We start from the raw sequence: 19,471 nt of genomic DNA on the forward strand, positions 1-19,471 counted from the left end.
AGAGTGTCAGTGTTAGCGTGTGTGTGAGCTACCGTCCTCTGTCCCTTATGGACCTTTTATGCAGAATGAGTGTCATAGCGAGAGATTCTTAATACCTTGTATGGCATAGAAGGGCGGGGACGACACTCACATAATGTTTTTGATGGACAGGAACATATGTATGCTGATGTACATGATACTGTAAGCTGATGATGTAACCTCAGCTATTCATATTTAAATAATATAACTTAAGAACATACAGTGGGGCAAAAAAGTATTTAGTCAGCCACCAATTGTGCAAGTTCTCCCACTTAAAAAGATGAGAGAGGCCTGTAATTGGCATCATAGGTAGACCTCAACTATGAGAGACAAAATGAGAAACAAAATTCAGACAATCAAATGGGCTGATTTGGAAAGAATTTATTTGCAAATTATGGTGGAAAATAAGTATTTGGTCACCTACAAACAAGCAAGATTTCTGGCTCTCACAGAACTGTACCTTCTTCTTTAAGAGACTCCTCTGTCCTGCACCCATTACCTGTATCAATGGCACCTGTTTGAACTTGTTATCAGTATAAAAGACACCTGTCCACAACCTCAGTCACACTCCAAACTCCACTATGGTGAAGACCAAAGAGCTGTCGAAGGACACCAGAAACAAAATTGTAGACCTGCACCAGGCTGGGAAGACTGAATCTGCAATAGGCAAGCAGCTTGGTGTGAACAAATCAACTGTGGGAGCAATAATTAGAAAATGGAAGACATACAAGACCACTGATAATCTCCCTCAATCTGGGGCTCCATGCACGATCTCACCCAGTGGGGTCAAAATGATCACAAGAACGGTGAGCAAAAATCACAGGACCACACGGGGGGACCTAGTGAATGACCTGCAGAGAGCTGGGACCAACGTAACAAAGGCTACCATCAGTAACACACTACGCCGCCTGGGACTCAGATCCTGCAGTGCCAGACGTGTTCCCCTGCTTAAGCCAGTACATGTCCGGGCCCGTCTGAAGCTTGCTAGAGAGCATTTGGATGATCCAGAAGAGGATGATCCAAAGGATGCTTTGGGGCTGTTTCTCCGCAAAGGGACCAGGACGACTGATCCATGTACAGGACAGAATGAATGGGGCCATGTATCGTGAGATTTTGAGTGCAAACCTCCTTCCTTCAGCAAGGGCATTGAAGATGAAATGTGGCTGGGTCTTCCAACATGACAATGATCCCAAACATACCGCCCAGGCAACGAAGGAGTGGCTTCGTAAGAAGCATTTCAAGGTCCTGGAGTGGCCTAGCCAGTCTCCAGATCTCAACCCCATAGAAAACCTTTGGAGGGAGTTGAAAGTCCGTGTTGCCCAGCGACAGCCCCAAAACATCACTGCTCTAGAGGAGATCTGCATGGAGGAATGGGCCAACATACCAGCAACAGTGTGTGCCAACCTTCTGAAGACTTACAGGAAACGTTTGACCCCTGTCATTTCCAACAAAAGATATATAACAAAGTACTGAGATGAACTTTTGATATTGACCAAATACTTATTTTCCACCATAATTTGCAAATAAATTCTTTCCAAATCAGCCAATGTGATTGTCTGGATTTTTTTTCTCATTTTGTCTCTCATAGTTGAGGTCTACCTATGATGCCAATTACAGGCCTCTCTCATCTTTTTAAGTGGGAGAACTTGCAAAATTGGTGGCTCACTAAATACTTTTTTGCCCCACTGTATCTTTACAACATATCAATGTATAATCACTAATCTATATACAGTGGGGATCGAAAGTTTGGGCACCCCAGATAAAAATTTGTATTAATGTGCATAAAGAAGCCAAGGAAAGATGGAAAAATCTCCAAAAGGCATCAAATTACAGATTAGACATTCTTATAATATGTCAACAAAAGTTAGATTTTATTTCCATCATTTACACTTTCAAAATAACAGAAAACAAAAAAATGGCGTCTGCAAAAGTTTGGGCACCCTGCAGAATTTATAGCATGCACTGCCCCCTTTGCAAAGCTGAGACCTGCCAGTGTCATGGATTGTTCTCAATCATCGTCTGGGAAGACCAGGTGATGTCAATCTCAAAGGTTTTAAATGCCCAGACTCACCTGACCTTTCCCCAACAATCAGCACCATGGGTTCTTCTAAGCAGTTGTCTAGAAAACTGAAACTGAAAATAGTTGACGCTCACAAAGCTGGAGAAGGCTATAAGAAGATAGCAAAGCATTTTCAGATGTCAATATCCTCTGTTCGGAATGTAATTAAGAAATGGCAGTCATCAGGAACAGTGGAAGTTAAAGCAAGATCTGGAAGACCAAGAAAAATATCAGACAGAACAGTTCGCAGGATTGTGAGAAAAACAATTCAAAACCCACGTTTGACTGCACGATCCCTCCAGAAAGATCTGGCAGACACTGGAGTTGTGGTATACTATTCCACTATAAAGAGATACTTGTACAAATATGGTCTTCATGGAAGAGTCATCAGAAGAAAACCTCTTCTACGTCCTCACCACAAAAATAATTGTTTGAACTTTGCAAATGAACATATAGACAAGCCTGATGCATTTTGGAAACAAGTTCTGTGGACCGATAAGGTTAAAATTGAACATTTTGGCCGGAATGAGCAAAGGTACGTTTAGAGAAGAAGGGGCACAGAATTTAATGAAAAGAACCTCTGTCCAACTGTTAAGCATGGGGTTGGATCAATCATGCTTTGGGGTCGTGTTGCAGCCAGTGGCACAGGGAACATCTCACGAGTAGAAGGAAAAATGGATTCAATAAAATTTCAGCAAATTTTGGATGGTAACTTGATGCCATCTGTGAAAAAGCTGAAGTTAAAGAGAGGATGGCTTCTACAAATGGATAATGATCCTAAACACACCTCGAAATCCACAGGGGATTACATCAAGAGGCGTAAACTGAAGGTTTTGCCATGGCCTTCACAACCTCCTGACCTCAACATAATTGAAAATCTATGGATAGACCTTAAAAGAGCAGTGCGTGACAGACAGCCCAGAAATCTCAAAGAACTGGAAGACTTTTGTAAGGAAGAATGGGCAAAGATACCTCAAACAAGAATTGAAAGACTCTTGGCTGGCTACAAAAAGCGTTTACAAGCTGTGATACTTGCCAAAGGGGGCAGTACAAGATATTAACTCTGCAGGGTGCCCAAACTTTTGCAGATGCCATTTTTTTGTTTTCTGTTATTTTGAAAGTGTAAATGATGGAAATAAAATCTAACTTTTGTTGACATATTATAAGAATGTCCAATTTGTAATTTGATGCCTTTTGGAGATTTTTCCATCTTTCCTTGGCTTCTTTATGCACATTAATACAAATTTTTAGCTGGGGTGCCCAAACTTTCGATCCCCACTGTATGTATCAATGTTAGAAACGTATACTAAATACACACAGATACTATTAAAATACAGTAAGTCTATAATGAGTCACTTCTAGTACCCTTGACATTTTACTAGAGAATTCTAACCAGCTATACCTAAATATAGTCTTCAGCTGGTTTAGCTAACTCCTGTCTTATTTTACTGTCTCAGCTTAACTTATTCATATTTTTCAGTCTCAGTTATATCTGAAGAATTGTAATACTACCATTAGTGTAAGTAAGGCGTCCATTCAAACATATTAATAATAATTATGATTAATCATAAAAGCCAAATATTTTGCAAGCTTAAATATCGTGCTGCGCTCCTCTATTATCATCAAAGACACATTGATTACGTGTAAAAAATAAACTAAAATAAAATCTAATATAAAGTGTGAAAAAAACAAAATGTGAAAAAACAAATGTCCACTGTGCTTATACAATCCCTTTATACTATGGAAATAAATGTATCATTGTATATCCAGAGACTGATACATAAGAGTCCTCTTTCTTTTTGAGAAATCTGTGCTAATTAGATGAATACACTCCAGGTTCCAAAAACTTTTGCAGCATAAATACAGCTCTATCATGCGCTCACCTCCATCTCCAGCCTCAACAGGCTAAATCACGCAGTTTATCCTATAAAAGGATGAAGTATGCTTGGCTGCTTATCACCTTCAAACAATCTCTCCAAACCGCAGTTTTCCTGGTTAACCTGGTGTCACTCCTCTCCTCATTATCTTGTATGGATCTATGATTGGACACTAGGGGGAGTAGGTAAAGTATACATATTAGATAAATAAAAAAAATATTTTTGGGTGTATATTAATTTGATTTTAAGGGTAGTATATTGGTGCAAATACTAGCACCATTTTTATATTTTTATAGTGTGTTTAGAGAATTGTTATACCCATGGATACATAACATAGGGATGTCCTTGTGTATTTAATGTGTAGAGAATGTAGGGGGACATCTAGTGTATGCATATATAGGGACACTGATACAAATTAGTGTCCCTATAGAATTAGATTTTTCATGTTTTCTGAGCAATGATTAAAAGAGAATATAGAGCTAGTTCGATTGATTGTTATTGAAAGTGACAAAAAAGATTAAAGAAGTTTATGGATAACGAATATGATGTACTTAAGGAGTAGTGGATACTATGATTGGATACTAGGGGGAGTAGGTAAAGTATACATATTAGATAAATAAAAAAAAATTTTGGGTGTATATCAATTTGATTTTAAGGGTAGTATATTGGTGCAAATATTAGCACCATTTTTATATTTTTATAGTGTGTTTAGAGAATTGTTATACCCATGGATACATAACATAGGGATGTCCTTGTGTATTTGATGTGTAGAGAATGTAGGTGGACATCTAATGTATGCATATATAGGGACACTGATTAGTTGATGGATGTATGACATTGGTATTTTATATTTTATTTGTTATGTTTAATGTGTATTTTAAATTTACGTTTTGATTCCCAGTGTATTTGGGGGCCTTTAAATAACTCCGTGTGTTGCTGTAAGCAAGTATTGGGGTTTTATATACATTTGTAATATAACAGAAATGTTTGGTTGTATAGCGGTGATCATACAGTGAAGCCGGCGGAGCGTGATGAACAGTCATGAGTGTAGTCCTGTATGGCTGCAAATAGACCCTGGGAAAATGGCCGCACACATGCGGACCTCGAGAAAATGGAACCTGAGAGTCCTATATAAAAGCCCATAGAACTAGCGGTGATCAATCATTTTCCCCTGATGAAGCCACGTGGCCGGTGGCGTAACGCGTAGGGGAGGGGCTCTGACGTCACCGCGTGCAGTTGGAGAGTACAGACACAGTGTGTGTTAACACACTGCTACCTTTTCTTCTTAAAGGCTTGTTTATTTTAATGAAAATGTGAGTGTGACAGAGTTTGGCAATAAAAGGAGTTTTATAAAGGATAAAGCACTATCTTCTGTTTTTCTTTGCAATTATATATGTGGAGTTTGCTGGAGTAATTCTGGAGGATTGTTCCCCTGGAGGGGAGAAGGAGGAAAGATTCATCCAACCATCCACACACCCATAGATCCATACAAGATAATGAGGAGAGGAGTGACACCAGGTTAACCAGGAAAACTGCGGTTTGGAGAGATTGTTTGAAGGTGATAAGCAGCCAAGCATACTTCATCCTTTTATAGGATAAACTGCGTGATTTAGCCTGTTGAGGCTGGAGACGGAGGTGAGCGCATGATAGAGCTGTATTTATGCTGCAAAAGTTTTTGGAACCTGGAGTGTATTCATCTAATTAGCACAGATTTCTCAAAAAGAAAGAGGACTCTTATGTATCAGTCTCTGGATATACAATGATACATTTATTTCCATAGTATAAAGGGATTGTATAAGCACAGCGGACATTTTTTTTTTTCACATTTTATTTATATTAGATTTTATTTTAGTTTATTTTTTACACATAATCAATGTGTCTTTGATGATAATAATAGAGGAGCGCAGCACGATATTTATCTATATATTGGTTGACACTATTGTATGAGTTGGTGTGAAGTGTTTGCGAACCTAAAAATTTTTTTTTGATTTAATATATGTTTATTGAATATTTTTGGTTGTGTTTGCAGATAATTCACTGTATTGGCTCACAGGTAGACAGTTGGTTTTGTATTTTGCAAGCTTGCCATCAATATAAGTGCCGAATCATAAATTTGTATAATGACTTACTGCTTGTAAGAAATCAAACAGCAGCTTTGATGTATGTATATTTACCATGGTCTGTTTGTTTCTGGCATGCCTCCTGCAGTCTTATTATGTTAAGCTCTGCTGTGGATGAAGGGCTTGGTGTATTGTGCCTTTCCAGTACAGCTTCCAGAGCAGCCATTTCCTCCTGAAGTTTCTCTAAATTGTTCCGCAGAGCATCACGCTGCTGTAAGAGAAGGCACTCCGCAAGCTTAATCTTACTTGTATAAGTGGGGAAATAAGATATGTCAAGTGTAATTAACAACAGATTTTTTTTTTTTTTAAATGCTAGGTGAAGAGGATTGAACCAATGCAGTAAGTCAGGCATTTTCTACAAACCTGCATTTTAGAGTAAGATGAATCCAATGAGCTACTAGCCTGCTACATACAACACCAGCTACTCTACTTTTTACTGTACATAAAAAAAATAAAAACTCCACAATTTTAGGCAGAAAGAGAGACATGCTTTTTTAACCTATTATAATGTGGCACAACATTTCCGTAAAATGTTTTTGTTTACGTGCAGCCAAGCTTTATGAAGTACTCCCAGTTACTGTATATTTAGGTGCTTTGGTGTGAATATATTTTTCTTAGGTCTACATTTATTCTGTATGTTGTATTTGCCAAGCTGACATACCTGAATTCTGTGTGCTACCTACAGTGCACCCAGTGCTTAAAGAAGGATTCTACCTTTTCAAAAAAATAAGTTAATAAACCAATTTTGCAAAAAGCAAAAAAAGGCATGTATTTTTATTCTGCATTTGAGCCTGAAAAGCATTGCAACTGTGATCAGTGAATCACAGGTGCAAAGTTCTGGCTTCTGCAGACTCCAACCCCTGGTCCACACAGAGGTACAAACCATCAGTTACAAAGCATCACTTGATGCCACCACACTTGTGCTCCATTGAGAACTACAGTCCCCTTTGATGTGTTTTTTTTTTTATTATTCAGATTCCTATGAATGAATGATGCAGCTGTGCAGGTGGAGCTATGTACATCTGTGCTGATTTCATCTATGACAGAAGCCAGGCCGGGGAGGATAAGAACCCAGTAATGTAAGTGGGGGCAGTTGGGTGTGGGGGGCTGTGCACATTCACCGTATTTCATGTTATGCCCTAAATAAAAGAGTAACATTAACCATAGTCTGAAAGGAGGGTTAGCTTTTAAAAGAAGACACTTTCAGAGCTTTGGTCTATGAAATTTAAAAACCACCAAACGACACCTAAAGAATAAAGCTTGCCATAAGCTTCAGCCTGCGAAAGAAACCTCCATCCATGCTAACAGATGTAATATAGAAGGAATAGCACTATCCTTTCTCAAAATAAATAAATTCCCATCAAGTTACTACCACAATCCTTCCCCTGAAGTACAAACAGTCATAAATTAAGTAAACTTGATTACCATCTAATCACAATATAGTGTGAATATAAAACAAACCCCAATAACTTAAATAATCACCCAAAAGTAGTAAATAATTAAAATAAAACAATGGAAAGAAAAAAAAATATATATAAATAAATAAAATATAAAAATCACAATCCAAAACCCCCAAAAAAACAAAAAAACACAAAAAGAGTCCACAAAAAAGGAGTCCCAAAAAATCTTTGTCTGTGATATCTTAATTCTTCATATCTTCCGACATTCTTAGTGATATACTTTAAACCCGATCTTCATATACCTCAAGAAAGAAAAACTCAACATGTGTGATATCTTCAAGAACAGAATTATCTAAACAACTGTGCCACACGTGTTTCATGCACATAAAAATAACTGTGCCACCATAACCGTGAAAAAACGGGGATGGCCCTCAGCCTTAGGAGTCAATCCACTGCATACCACCAACGAGAGTTCATAGTTACCCTCACAATGATATCAAGGGTCTGAGTATTGCCTTCCACTTTAAGGATATTCTTTCAGCCTTTCCAGCCACTTCCCACAGACCTCAATAACAGACCATGGATCAGTATATGTAAAAAATACTTATAACACTTTATTGTAGCAACTTACATTCAAGTAAGATAACATCAGCTTCACAAACGATATGTTCCCAATCCTTCCTCTCATCGCCAGTGTATAGATTGCCACACTATCTCACCGAGGGAGGAGTGATTGCCGTGGGTTCCCAGTCCCTCAAAACCCCATGAGGATTGCAGTAAACACATCCGCATGTACCAGGATCAAAGATGGCCGTCGCCGCACTTCCGGAAGAGCGTACCTACGTCACCACGTCACGTGCCCCGGACGCGTTTCGTCACATCCGACTTTTTCAACAGATCCCTGTTGAAAAAGTCGGATGTGACGAAACGCGTCCGGGGCACGTGACGTGGTGACGTAGGTACGCTCTTCCGGAAGTGCGGCGACGGCCATCTTTGATCCTGGTACATGCGGATGTGTTTACTGCAATCCTCATGGGGTTTTGAGGGACTGGGAACCCACGGCAATCACTCCTCCCTCGGTGAGATAGTGTGGCAATCTATACACTGGCGATGAGAGGAAGGATTGGGAACATATCGTTTGTGAAGCTGATGTTATCTTACTTGAATGTAAGTTGCTACAATAAAGTGTTATAAGTATTTTTTACATATACTGATCCATGGTCTGTTATTGAGGTCTGTGGGAAGTGGCTGGAAAGGCTGAAAGAATATCCTTAAAGTGGAAGGCAATACTCAGACCCTTGATATCATTGTGAGGGTAACTATGAACTCTCGTTGGTGGTATGCAGTGGATTGACTCCTAAGGCTGAGGGCTATCCCCGTTTTTTCACGGTTATGGTGGCACAGTTATTTTTATGTGCATGAAACACGTGTGGCACAGTTGTTTAGATAATTCTGTTCTTGAAGATATCACACATGTTGAGTTTTTCTTTCTTGAGGTATATGAAGATCGGGTTTAAAGTATATCACTAAGAATGTCGGAAGATATGAAGAATTAAGATATCACAGACAAAGATTTTTTGGGACTCCTTTTTTGTGGACTCTTTTTGTGTTTTTTTGTTTTTTTGGGGGTTTTGGATTGTGATTTTTATATTTTATTTATTTATATATATTTTTTTTTCTTTCCATTGTTTTATTTTAATTATTTACTACTTTTGGGTGATTATTTAAGTTATTGGGGTTTGTTTTATATTCACACTATATTGTGATTAGATGGTAATCAAGTTTACTTAATTTATGCATGCTAACAGATGGATTAATTCCCCTGCTGGTTTATGGTATTCTGTATTCAGCACCACCACCTGTCAGAAAACTCTAGTATTGCCTACATCAAATTGGAAAATGGTGTTGTTCAGCCAACAATTTTCTGAGAGGCCCCTTCGGCAAAAGCTGATGGTACCATGAACCTTTCTTGAAAGATAGGTACTGCCATATATCTTAAAATAATAAAAGAGGCAACGATATTGGCTCTCCCCTAAAAATCAGTCTGACTCAGAACAGTTTAATGTTCTGAGCCGAGAGCTGTATATCAATGTAAAAATCTCTCTGAATGTTTAATTATTTTCTGGGGAAGATCTTTACCATGAAGAAAATTTCAAAGTGAATTCCATATTCAATAATATACCCTGACCACTTTCACATTGCTAGAGTCTCCTTTCCAGCTGCGCATTCGAATTATGTGCAATTCTTATTCAGCTCAAGCAAACTATTGCACTCTTTCAGCTCCAGTGCAATGTACTTTAGTATTGATAGGTTAAATGCTCATAATAAAACCTTTATTTACGCTTAGAATTATCTAGTCTCACTCTGCTGAATCCAGCTCTAATGTAACAGAACTGTCATCATGTTACTTGATTCACACAAATTTTCTATATACATTTGTCAATCAGGACTATAAAAATTGCCAACAAAAATGATATATTATGTACATACAAACACATATGCTATTGTGCAAATGTTTTAGGCACATGGCTTTATCAATTGGTGCTATCAACAGGTGCTGATAATTGACAAGGACACTTGCTTCACTGGACAGAGAAGCAACAGTAGGAGTGTCACTGGCTCTTGCTGCTGTCAATCACAGCCAGTGAGGAGAGAGCAGGGGGAGAGACCGAGCAACACTGTGTGTCAATGGTCACACAGAGTGTGGCTCGAGATTGAGCCGTCATATGACCCCCCATGGCTTACTATGGGGTGCACACGGCAGGGAGGAGGAGCGCTGTCAGGGGACCTGAGAAGAGGTGGATCAGGGCTGCTCAGTGCAAAACCACTGCACAGAGCAGGTAAGTATAACATGTTTGTTATTAACAAAAAAAGGTTTACAATCACGTTAAATCAAATATTAAATCATTTGTGTAGGAGTAATAAAACTGGATGAAGATAAACCAGGTTGCTTAAGTCGTTTCAATGTAAAAAAACAATTTCACACATTTGCAAAAATGAACAAGGTAAAAAGACAGGGGAATTCAATATTGCATTAACAGCACATTTCTGGCAATAGTTTCCTTTTTAAAGGTCCTTTCACACCCAGGTGTTATCAGGTCAGTCACATTTTTGCTAAGAAAAAACTGATGAAAACCAATTCAGATGTAAGTCTTCAGTTCAATTTACATCACTTTGCATATCTGTCTTCAGGTCAATTCAACTTGCAACATCTGTCTTTATCTGTGTTCCATTTAAAATAAAGGAATCTGAATGAACATGAAGGTAGGAGAATGTAAATGGATAATCATCCATTTACATCTGCAAGCTCTAAAGAATGAATTGCAGCACATTTTCCATCTGAAAATGGATGGATATGTGTATATATATGTGTATACATACAGTATATACACATACACAGTCCAGAGTATTACCAAGCTTCCTGCCAATGTCAAGAGTGGCATGAGCCACAATACCTACGCAGACAAACCTGTTGCAAGTCCGTCTTCGTCACCTGTGCCCGTTTCTATTTCAGAGTAGAATAGAAACCTGCATAGGTCTACCCCTGACAAAGGGAATGTGGAAGATTTTCACATAGAAGTTTCATTCCAGGTGTGACCTGTCCTACAGGATGTGAAATGGCACAAATTGGCTCACATTCCTCACTCTGCTTGTTCAGTGATCACGTTACACGAGCAGAGACTGCAGGATCAAGGGGGTGGGCAATGCAGAGGGATTGGAATATGTAGCTCCATCTCTCTGTGCCATGTGCTGTATTTGTTACAGAAAACTGAACTGATCGCTCCAAAAATAAACAAACGGGCTTGCCCCCCTTTTGCTACTCAGGAGCAGCATGTGCCCATTATTTATGTTTAGAAGAGTGGTGCTAGCGAATGTTTTTACCTAGAGAGCGGTATCAAGGTCCATATAACTTTTGGTGTCTTTCCCCAGCAGAGACAGCTCTCAGCAGTGCTCAGAAAAAAGCAGCTTAAAAAAAATGCCTTATCTAGAAGCCTGTCTCAAGCTGGATATACACATATCAAAATTTTGATCCAAATGTAGCCCTGTCTGTTCAACAGCAGTAAATGAAGCCAACTGTTAGACCGGCTTCTGTCAAAACAGTCCTGTTGGAAAACCAGAATTGCCAATGGCTGCAGTGCTGATCTGTGTATTCTAACGGGAAGTGAGGTTGGTTGGGGAGGTGGGAGGAGTACCCACCCACTATTAAAATAAAATAGTGCTACGGGGAAGATCCCTGCATCCACATGGATGCAGGGCTCTGTAGGTTTTTTTTTTTTTTTCAACCCACTATAATCAAGAAAAAAAAAAAAAAAAAAAAAAACTACGTGTATACTCAGCTTCACTCTCTAAACCTCTGCTATTCCACTCTACTTTGTAGAGTTGCCTGCCTATAAACCACTCCTCCACTAACCCCATACTGCTCAGTAAAGGAATCCTAATCCAAAGGGAAAAGATAGTGCCTGCCCAGGACTCTTTCTTGCTGTCCTGTATATACAGTGGGGCAAAAAAGTATTTAGTGCAAGTTCTCCCACTAAAAAAGATGAGAGAGGCCTGTAATAGGCATCATAGGTAGACCAACTATGAGAGACAAAATGAGAAAAAAAAATCCAGACAATCACATTGGCTGATTTGGAAAGAATTTATTTGCAAATTATGGTGGAAAATAAGTATTTGGTCAATATCAAAAGTTCATCTCAATACTTTGTTATATATCCTTTGTTGGCAATGACAGAGGTCAAACGTTTCCTGTAAGTCTTCAGAAGGTTGGCACACACTGTTGCTGGTATGTTGGCCCATTCCTCCATGTAGATCTCCTTTAGAGCAGTGATGTTTTGGGGCGGTCACTGGGCAACACGGACTTTCAACTCCCTCCAAAGGTTTTCTATGGGGTTGAGATTTGGAGACTGGCTAGGTCACTCCAGGACCTTGAAATGCTTCTTACGAAGCCACTCCTTCGCTGCCTGGGCGGTATGTTTGGGATCATTGTCATGTTGGAAGACCCAGCCACGTTTCATCTTCAATGCCCTTGCTGATGGAAGGAGTTTTGCACTCAAAATCTCACAATACATGGCCCCATTCATTCTGTCCTGTACATGGATCAGTCGTCCTGGTCCCTTTGCGGAGAAACAGCCCCAAAGCATGATGTTGCCACCCCCATGCTTCACAGTAGGTATGGTGTTCTTTGGATACGACTCAGCATTCTCTCTCCTCCAAACACGATGAGTTGTGTTTCTACCAAACAGTTCTATTTTGGTTTCATCTGACCATATGACATTCTCCCAATCCTCTTCTCGATCATCCAAATGCTCTCTAGCAAACTTCAGACGGGCCCGGACATCTACTGGCTTAAGCAGGGGGACACGTCTGGCACTGCAGGATCTGAGTCCCTGGCGGCATAGTGTTACTGATGGTAGCCTTTGTTACGTTGGTCCCAGCTCTCTGCAGGTCATTCACTAGGTCCCCCCGTGTGGTCCTGGGATTTTGCTCACTGTTCTTGTGATCATTTTGACCCCTCGGGGTGAGATCTTGCATGGAGCCCCAGATCGAGGGAGATTATCAGTGGTCTTGTATGTCTTCCATTTTCTAATTATTGCTCCCACAGTTGATTTGTTCACACCAAGCTGCTTGCCTATTGCAGATTCAGTCTTCCCAGCCTGGTGCAGGTCTACAATTTTGTTTCTGGTGTCCTTCGACAGCTCTTTGGTCATCACCATAGTGGAGTTTGGAGTGTGACTGTTCGAGGTTGTGGACAGGTGTCTTTTATACTGATAAGTTCAAACAGGTGCCATTGTTAAAAGGTAATGAGTGCAGAACAGAGGAGCCTCTTAAAAAAGAAGGTAAAAGGTCTGTGAGAGCCAGAAATCTTGCTTGTTTGTAGGTGACCAAATACTTATTTTCCACCATAATTTGCAAATAAATTATTTCCAAATCAGCCAATGTGATTGTCTGGATTTCTTTTCTCATTTTGTCTCTCATAGTTGAGGTCTACCTATGATGCCAATTACAGGCCTCTCTCATCTTTTTAAGTGGGAGAACTTGCACAATTGGTGGCTGACTAAATACTTTTTTGCCCCACTGTATATTATATATATATATATATATTTATTTATTTATTACTTACACACTGTACATGCATGTTTTTTTGCAAACAAAACACCTCTAAAAATCTCCGGAAAGTGTGTCATTCACCTTCCGCTGAAGAACTCAAAAAAAAAAAAAAAAGAGCAAATGAAGAGAAAATACAAAATATTTTCACCCTTTGCCTTAAAAGATCCAAAACTTTATACTTTTGTCAACAAGACAAGGAATAATTAATATAGCTGCTTAATTTTCTTCATGAAGGATAGCATGAAAGTGACTTAAGGAACCTGATCAATATATTTTTGAGCGTTACATACACATCTCTGAAAAGCTTTTAGCCAAATTAATGTTCCCCTGCTAAAATTTCTTGGATAAATAGAAGTTTTAAAACACTACATCAGGATTTTGGGAACAGGACTGCTTATTTAATACTTCACTACAATGTGTTATTGTCAAAATAACAATTGGGGCTTTCTTTAATTTAATCATACTGAAAAATGCAACAATTTGAAGGCATTACAGACATATACAGTATACACAGTTAAGATAATAGACGATGAGCGGACTGCTTTCTGTGGGTTACTGCACATTGCCTTTTATTAGGGATGTACCGATACCCATTTTTGATCGACCACTGCTGATACTTTCAGTCAAGTACTCGCTGATACCGAGCACCAATACCATTACACAAAATGCATGGACGCAAATTGCACAGAAAACAATAGCATGCAATTTGAACAGGAATGCAATTGTCCTAGCTTGTCATAATCTGAGCTCACACAGGAGTGGTGCAGGAAACCTCCCTGCACTGATCCCATGCTGAGTGGAGAGTGGGAAACAAGGGCGTGTAGGAATGTATACCTTGGTGGCAGATGCTCTGGATTCTTAGCAGATGAGAGCATAGGCTAGACGGCCTCTGTTTGGTCAGCAGCATCCATGTGATGCTGCTGAGCAACCAAAAGCCCTCTAGCCCAAACTGTCATCTCTGCAAGGAAAGAAGAGAAATCCCTGCAACTTTCTCTCCTCTCCTACAGCTGAGAATCCGGAGCATCTGCCTTCATGGCATAAATCCCCACACCTCCCCTCTCCACTTAGCATGGGATTGGTGCAGGACGGTTTCCCACACCGCTCCTGTGTGCACATCCCTACTCTGTATTGGTGTATCCCTACTTTTTACACTAATTACATACAGACTAACGTGTCTAAGGAAACCTTGCTGAGGATACAGGGAAGCAGCTGGTTTTTGTTGTGTTGCTATGCTCATTAAATACTCAGTGAAAAACTGCAATATCACATACTTATTTTGTCATTAACCCCCCTTCCTGACCAGGCCATTTTTGTTGCGATACGGTACTGCGTTACTTTGACAATTCTGCGGTCATGCAATACTGTACATACATTAAATTTATTTCCTTCTTTTCCCACAATAACAGCTGTCTTTTGGTGGTATTTGATCACCTATGCGGTTTTATTTTTTGCACTATGAACAAAAAAAAGACCGACAATTTTGAAAAAACAAACAAACAATATTTTTTACTTTTTGCTAGAAAACGTATCCCGTAAAAAAATGTAAAAAAAAATCAAATTTTGGAATAAATTTAGGTAAAAATTTATTCTGCTACATGTCTTAGCTAAAAAAAAAATCCCAATACGTATAAATTAATTGGTTTACGTGAACGTTAGAGCATCTACAAATGGTGGTATATATACTGGGATTTTTATTTTTTTTATACTAGTAATGGCGGCTATCAGTGAATTATAGCAGGACTGCGGCGGGCATTCTGACACTGGGTGAGAACAGACTAACTGCCACTGACCTCCCCAGTGACACTAATACAGTGATCAGTGCTAATAAAAAGCACTGACATTGTACCAATGACACTGGGAAGGAAGGGGTTAACTTTTGGGCGATCAAAGATTTAGCTGTGTGCTGTGTTGTTTTACCTTGGAGACATGCTGTTTTGTATTTCTCTGCTGTGAAGAGAAATACAAAACAGCATGTCCTAGCTGGCAGGAGAGAGACCTGTGTTGTTTACACACAGGTCTCTCTCCTGTCAATGATACTCAGCGATTGCCGGAGGGGAATCTACATCCGGGACCCGGCGATTCACATGCCTAGCTGCCATTGGTGGCGTGCGCTCCCTACCCAGAAGCGCAAATCACGTATATATACACGTGAGTTTGTGCAGCCCTGCCGCCCTGTAGCAGTACTTCTACTATAGGGAGGCAGGGAAGCGTTTAATATATTAATACAAAGGAGAAATACACTCAAACTCTAACAACAAGGGCTCAGAACATATTTAGACCAGGAGTCTTCAATTTTTGGCCTGCTACTTGAGCTACTGGATATGGGCAAAATTCCTTCTCTTACTGACCATTTTTTTTTACTCCCATTGACCATTGAAGTTAAGGCAAATTTCGTTTTCACGGACCAGTTAACCAGTTAGTATTATTTGCTTTTGCGGACACCAAAGATAAAACACCTTTACTTCTCCCACTGACACTTGGGCATTCCTTACTCTCATTAATGCCACGGTGGATTTTAACTGCTACTACACACTGGTTACAGTCTGGCTCCCAACAGTTTGAAGGACAGTGAACTGTCCTTTTCTTTAAAATGTCTGAGGGGGCGCATGCGCGGCCGGCTACGGGATGGACACGCTTTGAATACAGCTCCGTCCACCCGCCAGCTATAACGCGGCACTCACCGGCCCCGGGGGAAACAAATCACCCCACAGTGTCACCTACCTCTGCCCGCATCCCGATCACCATGCCCCGCAGGAGGAGAGCCCCGGATCATCCCGGAAAACTGACGAAATTCTTCCCTGCTATTGTGCAAGGAATCCAAGATGGCGGCCGCAGCAGAGACACACAGGGAGACAGCAGCCACGAGGAGGACTACAGGGCCCAGCACAGAGATCCGAGGCTGCAACAATCGCTCTACCCAGGGGACCCTGGTGAGTTTTCACCCCCTCTGTCCCACACAACTAGCAGCCCTGCCAAATCCAGGCCACATCTGGACCAGGACCCTAACCTCTCCTACCAAGCCCTAAATCTCACGCCTCTACCCGCTACTTTAAACCTGCCAGATATAGACGCATTCCCAGCAGCGGACCAGCCGCTAACGGAGGTGTCCGTGAAACACCTGCTGACGTCACTCCGTCAATCTCTGCAAAACGACATTTTTGCGTCTTTAAACCAAATAACTAGCGTGGTACAGCACCAAGAACGCAGAATTTGCCACATTGAAAGCAGTTTGGGCGACATAACAGCGCATAACGATTTGATTGACGCTCATGCAGATCACTCATCTGATATCGAGCAAATCCATTTAAAATTAGCAGACTTAGAAGATCGCTCGCGCCGCAACAACATCAAATTCAGAGGGATCCCTGAATCAGTGCCGAGCGAAAATCTGCTACCCTACATACAGCAATACTTCAAACTACTCCTCCCAACACTTTCAGATCTAGAGCTTGCGATTGATTGAGCCCACCGACTGCCCAAACCGGCGTTTCTGCAGGCATCTATTCCAAGAGATGTACTGATCCGGGTGCATTTTTACCACGTTAAAGAAAAAATTATGATTGCGGCTAGAAATCCACCACCTCTCCCGCCATCACATGCAAATCTCCGCCTCTATGCGGACTTATCCAAAGCCACGCTCCTTAATAGGAAAAAAATTATTTCTATCACTAAGGCCCTAAGGAATCACGGCATAGCCTACCAATGGGGCTTCCCAACTAAATTAAATAGTGCGACGACAAGGCAGAATATTCACCGTCAGGAACCTGGAAGCAGGCTTAGACCTGCTCAAGACATGGAACATCCTCCCTGCAGATACACAGGACACCACCTCTAACTCTGCCCAACGCATGGAGGCATCATAAGCTGTTACATGGAGCATTCCAGGTGCTGACATCTTTCCTTCCCCCCCCCCCCCGGGGGTCATTTTTCAATGCTTACACTCCTGGCAATCGGCCTACATTTGATGAAGTTCGCTCTCTAAGTTCACGTGTGGCATGACCCTCCCAGTGGTCAAAGCCTGTTTATACCCCCCAGTTCTGAAGTAGCGATGTTGGCTACTTGGCCTATTTGCATTTCTTGCAAAACTATTTTTATTATCCCTTGTGTTTCCTCTTACTTTTTCCTAAGGCACCACCAGCTACTCCTCCTTACTCCTAATCATGTAATCCTTGAGGCTACATGGGCCACTACCTCTAAACCTACACTCGAGCCTTACTGGTACCATGACTATGCTATCACTTTCCTTCCCCAGGAGATTACCGAGTCTCGACCCTCTCAAACAACAACGAAGAAATTTATATAAATGATTAATATAACATCTCTTAACGTTAGAGGCCTAAACTCTCCTTTCAAGAGATCGCTGCTCCTTAAAGAAACCCGGAAATGCCGAGCCGACATTCTCTTTATACAAGAGACCCACTTCGCCACGGAAAAAACGCCTAAACTACACCTGCACCATTTCTCACAAATATTTATGGCAACCAATCCCAAAAAGAAAAACGGAGTTATTATAGCCATTAACGACTCTCTCCCTTTCCGCCTCATCTCGAAAATAGCCGACCCACATGGACGCTTTCATATCCTCATTTGCCAGATAAATGACATAACCCACACATTGGTGAATGTATACGGCCCAAACAACAACCAAATGCAATTTTATCGAACGCTCTACAAGACCATTTCTGATCATAAACAAGGCAGACTCATAATTGGCGGAGACCTCAACGTTATGAGCAACCCCCTCGTGGACTCATCCTCTAAGAAGCCACCCACTAAATATAACTTTAATCAATTTCTACATGATCACGACTTGTATGATATATGGAGATGCCAACATGGTTCCGAGAGAGACTATACCTACTACCCCCCAGCACATCTTTCATACTCCAGAATAGATATGTTTATCACTGACAAATGGACACTACAACAAGTGACTTCCTCTAACATTGGAACCATTTCCTGGTCAGACCACGCACCAATCAGTATATCCTTGGACGATGATCGACGTTCGGCGCTCCCACCGATTTGGAGACTTAACTCTTCACTCCTGAAATTTCCGGACAATCAGAAGCATATCTTAGAAGCCCACAACTTGTTTTTTGCTACCAACACCACTCCGGATATCTCAATTACTACACGTTGGCAAACATACAAGGCCTACATGAGAGGTATCCTCATACAATTAAACTCCCGTATAAATAGACAGCGCTCCCAACAAATTGACCAACTTCTAACCTCCATTAACCTAAATGAGGAAATTAACAAAAAATACCCTAACCCCTCTATTTCCGCAACTCTAAACCAAGATAGAAACAAATTACGCACCCTTTTACTCCACTCTTATGACACCAACCTCCAAAAAACAAAGACCAAATTCTATGCACTCGGAAATAAAGCAAGCTCTCTTCTTGCTAAGACCATTAAACAAAAACGACTTAAGACCAAAATATCTACGATCCAACACCCAACCACACGCTCTCCTCTTACAAATCCACAAGATATTGCTAACGCTTTTGCAACATATCAGAAGCTATATAACATAAAAGATGATTCTAATACAACCCAACCAACGATTCCCTCCATTGAACGCTTCCTATATAACACCAACCTCGCCCACATCACCCCTTCTCAACTTGAATCTCTATCGGTACCAATCTCACCCTTAGCAATTGAAAAAGTCATAACCACTCTACCTTTAAACAAATCGCCAGGGAACGATGGCTTCACTAATGAATTCTACAAAACATTTGCACCCGACCTTAAATCACACCTCTACCTTAAATCGCCCTCTACAACCACGTGGCATCTAACGGGGAATTACCCCCTGAGATGCTACAATCGATAATCACAACCATCCCGAAACCGGGCAAAGACCCCCAACTCGCTGAA

General features: G+C 40.7%; 1 protein-coding gene across 1 annotated transcript in view; it reads right to left on the reverse strand.

Moving 5' to 3' along the window:
- BRCA1 (BRCA1 DNA repair associated) overlaps nucleotides 1–16,327 on the reverse strand; it is a 265,311-nt gene extending 248,984 nt beyond the window's left edge. Inside the window, exons 1-2 of the mRNA XM_089657153.1 lie at nucleotides 16,304–16,327; nucleotides 6,129–6,285 (exon numbers count right to left, since the gene is read on the reverse strand). Coding sequence (XP_089513279.1) covers nucleotides 6,129–6,285; nucleotides 16,304–16,327 — 181 coding nt within the window. The remainder of the gene's footprint in view (nucleotides 1–6,128; nucleotides 6,286–16,303) is intronic.
- Nucleotides 16,328–19,471: the final 3,144 nt, after the last annotated feature.

Source organism: Staurois parvus, unplaced genomic scaffold (assembly GCF_062004578.1).
Source record: "Staurois parvus isolate SC_StPar_1 unplaced genomic scaffold, SC_StPar_1.0 ptg000971l, whole genome shotgun sequence".
Taxonomy (NCBI): Eukaryota; Metazoa; Chordata; class Amphibia; order Anura; family Ranidae; genus Staurois; species Staurois parvus.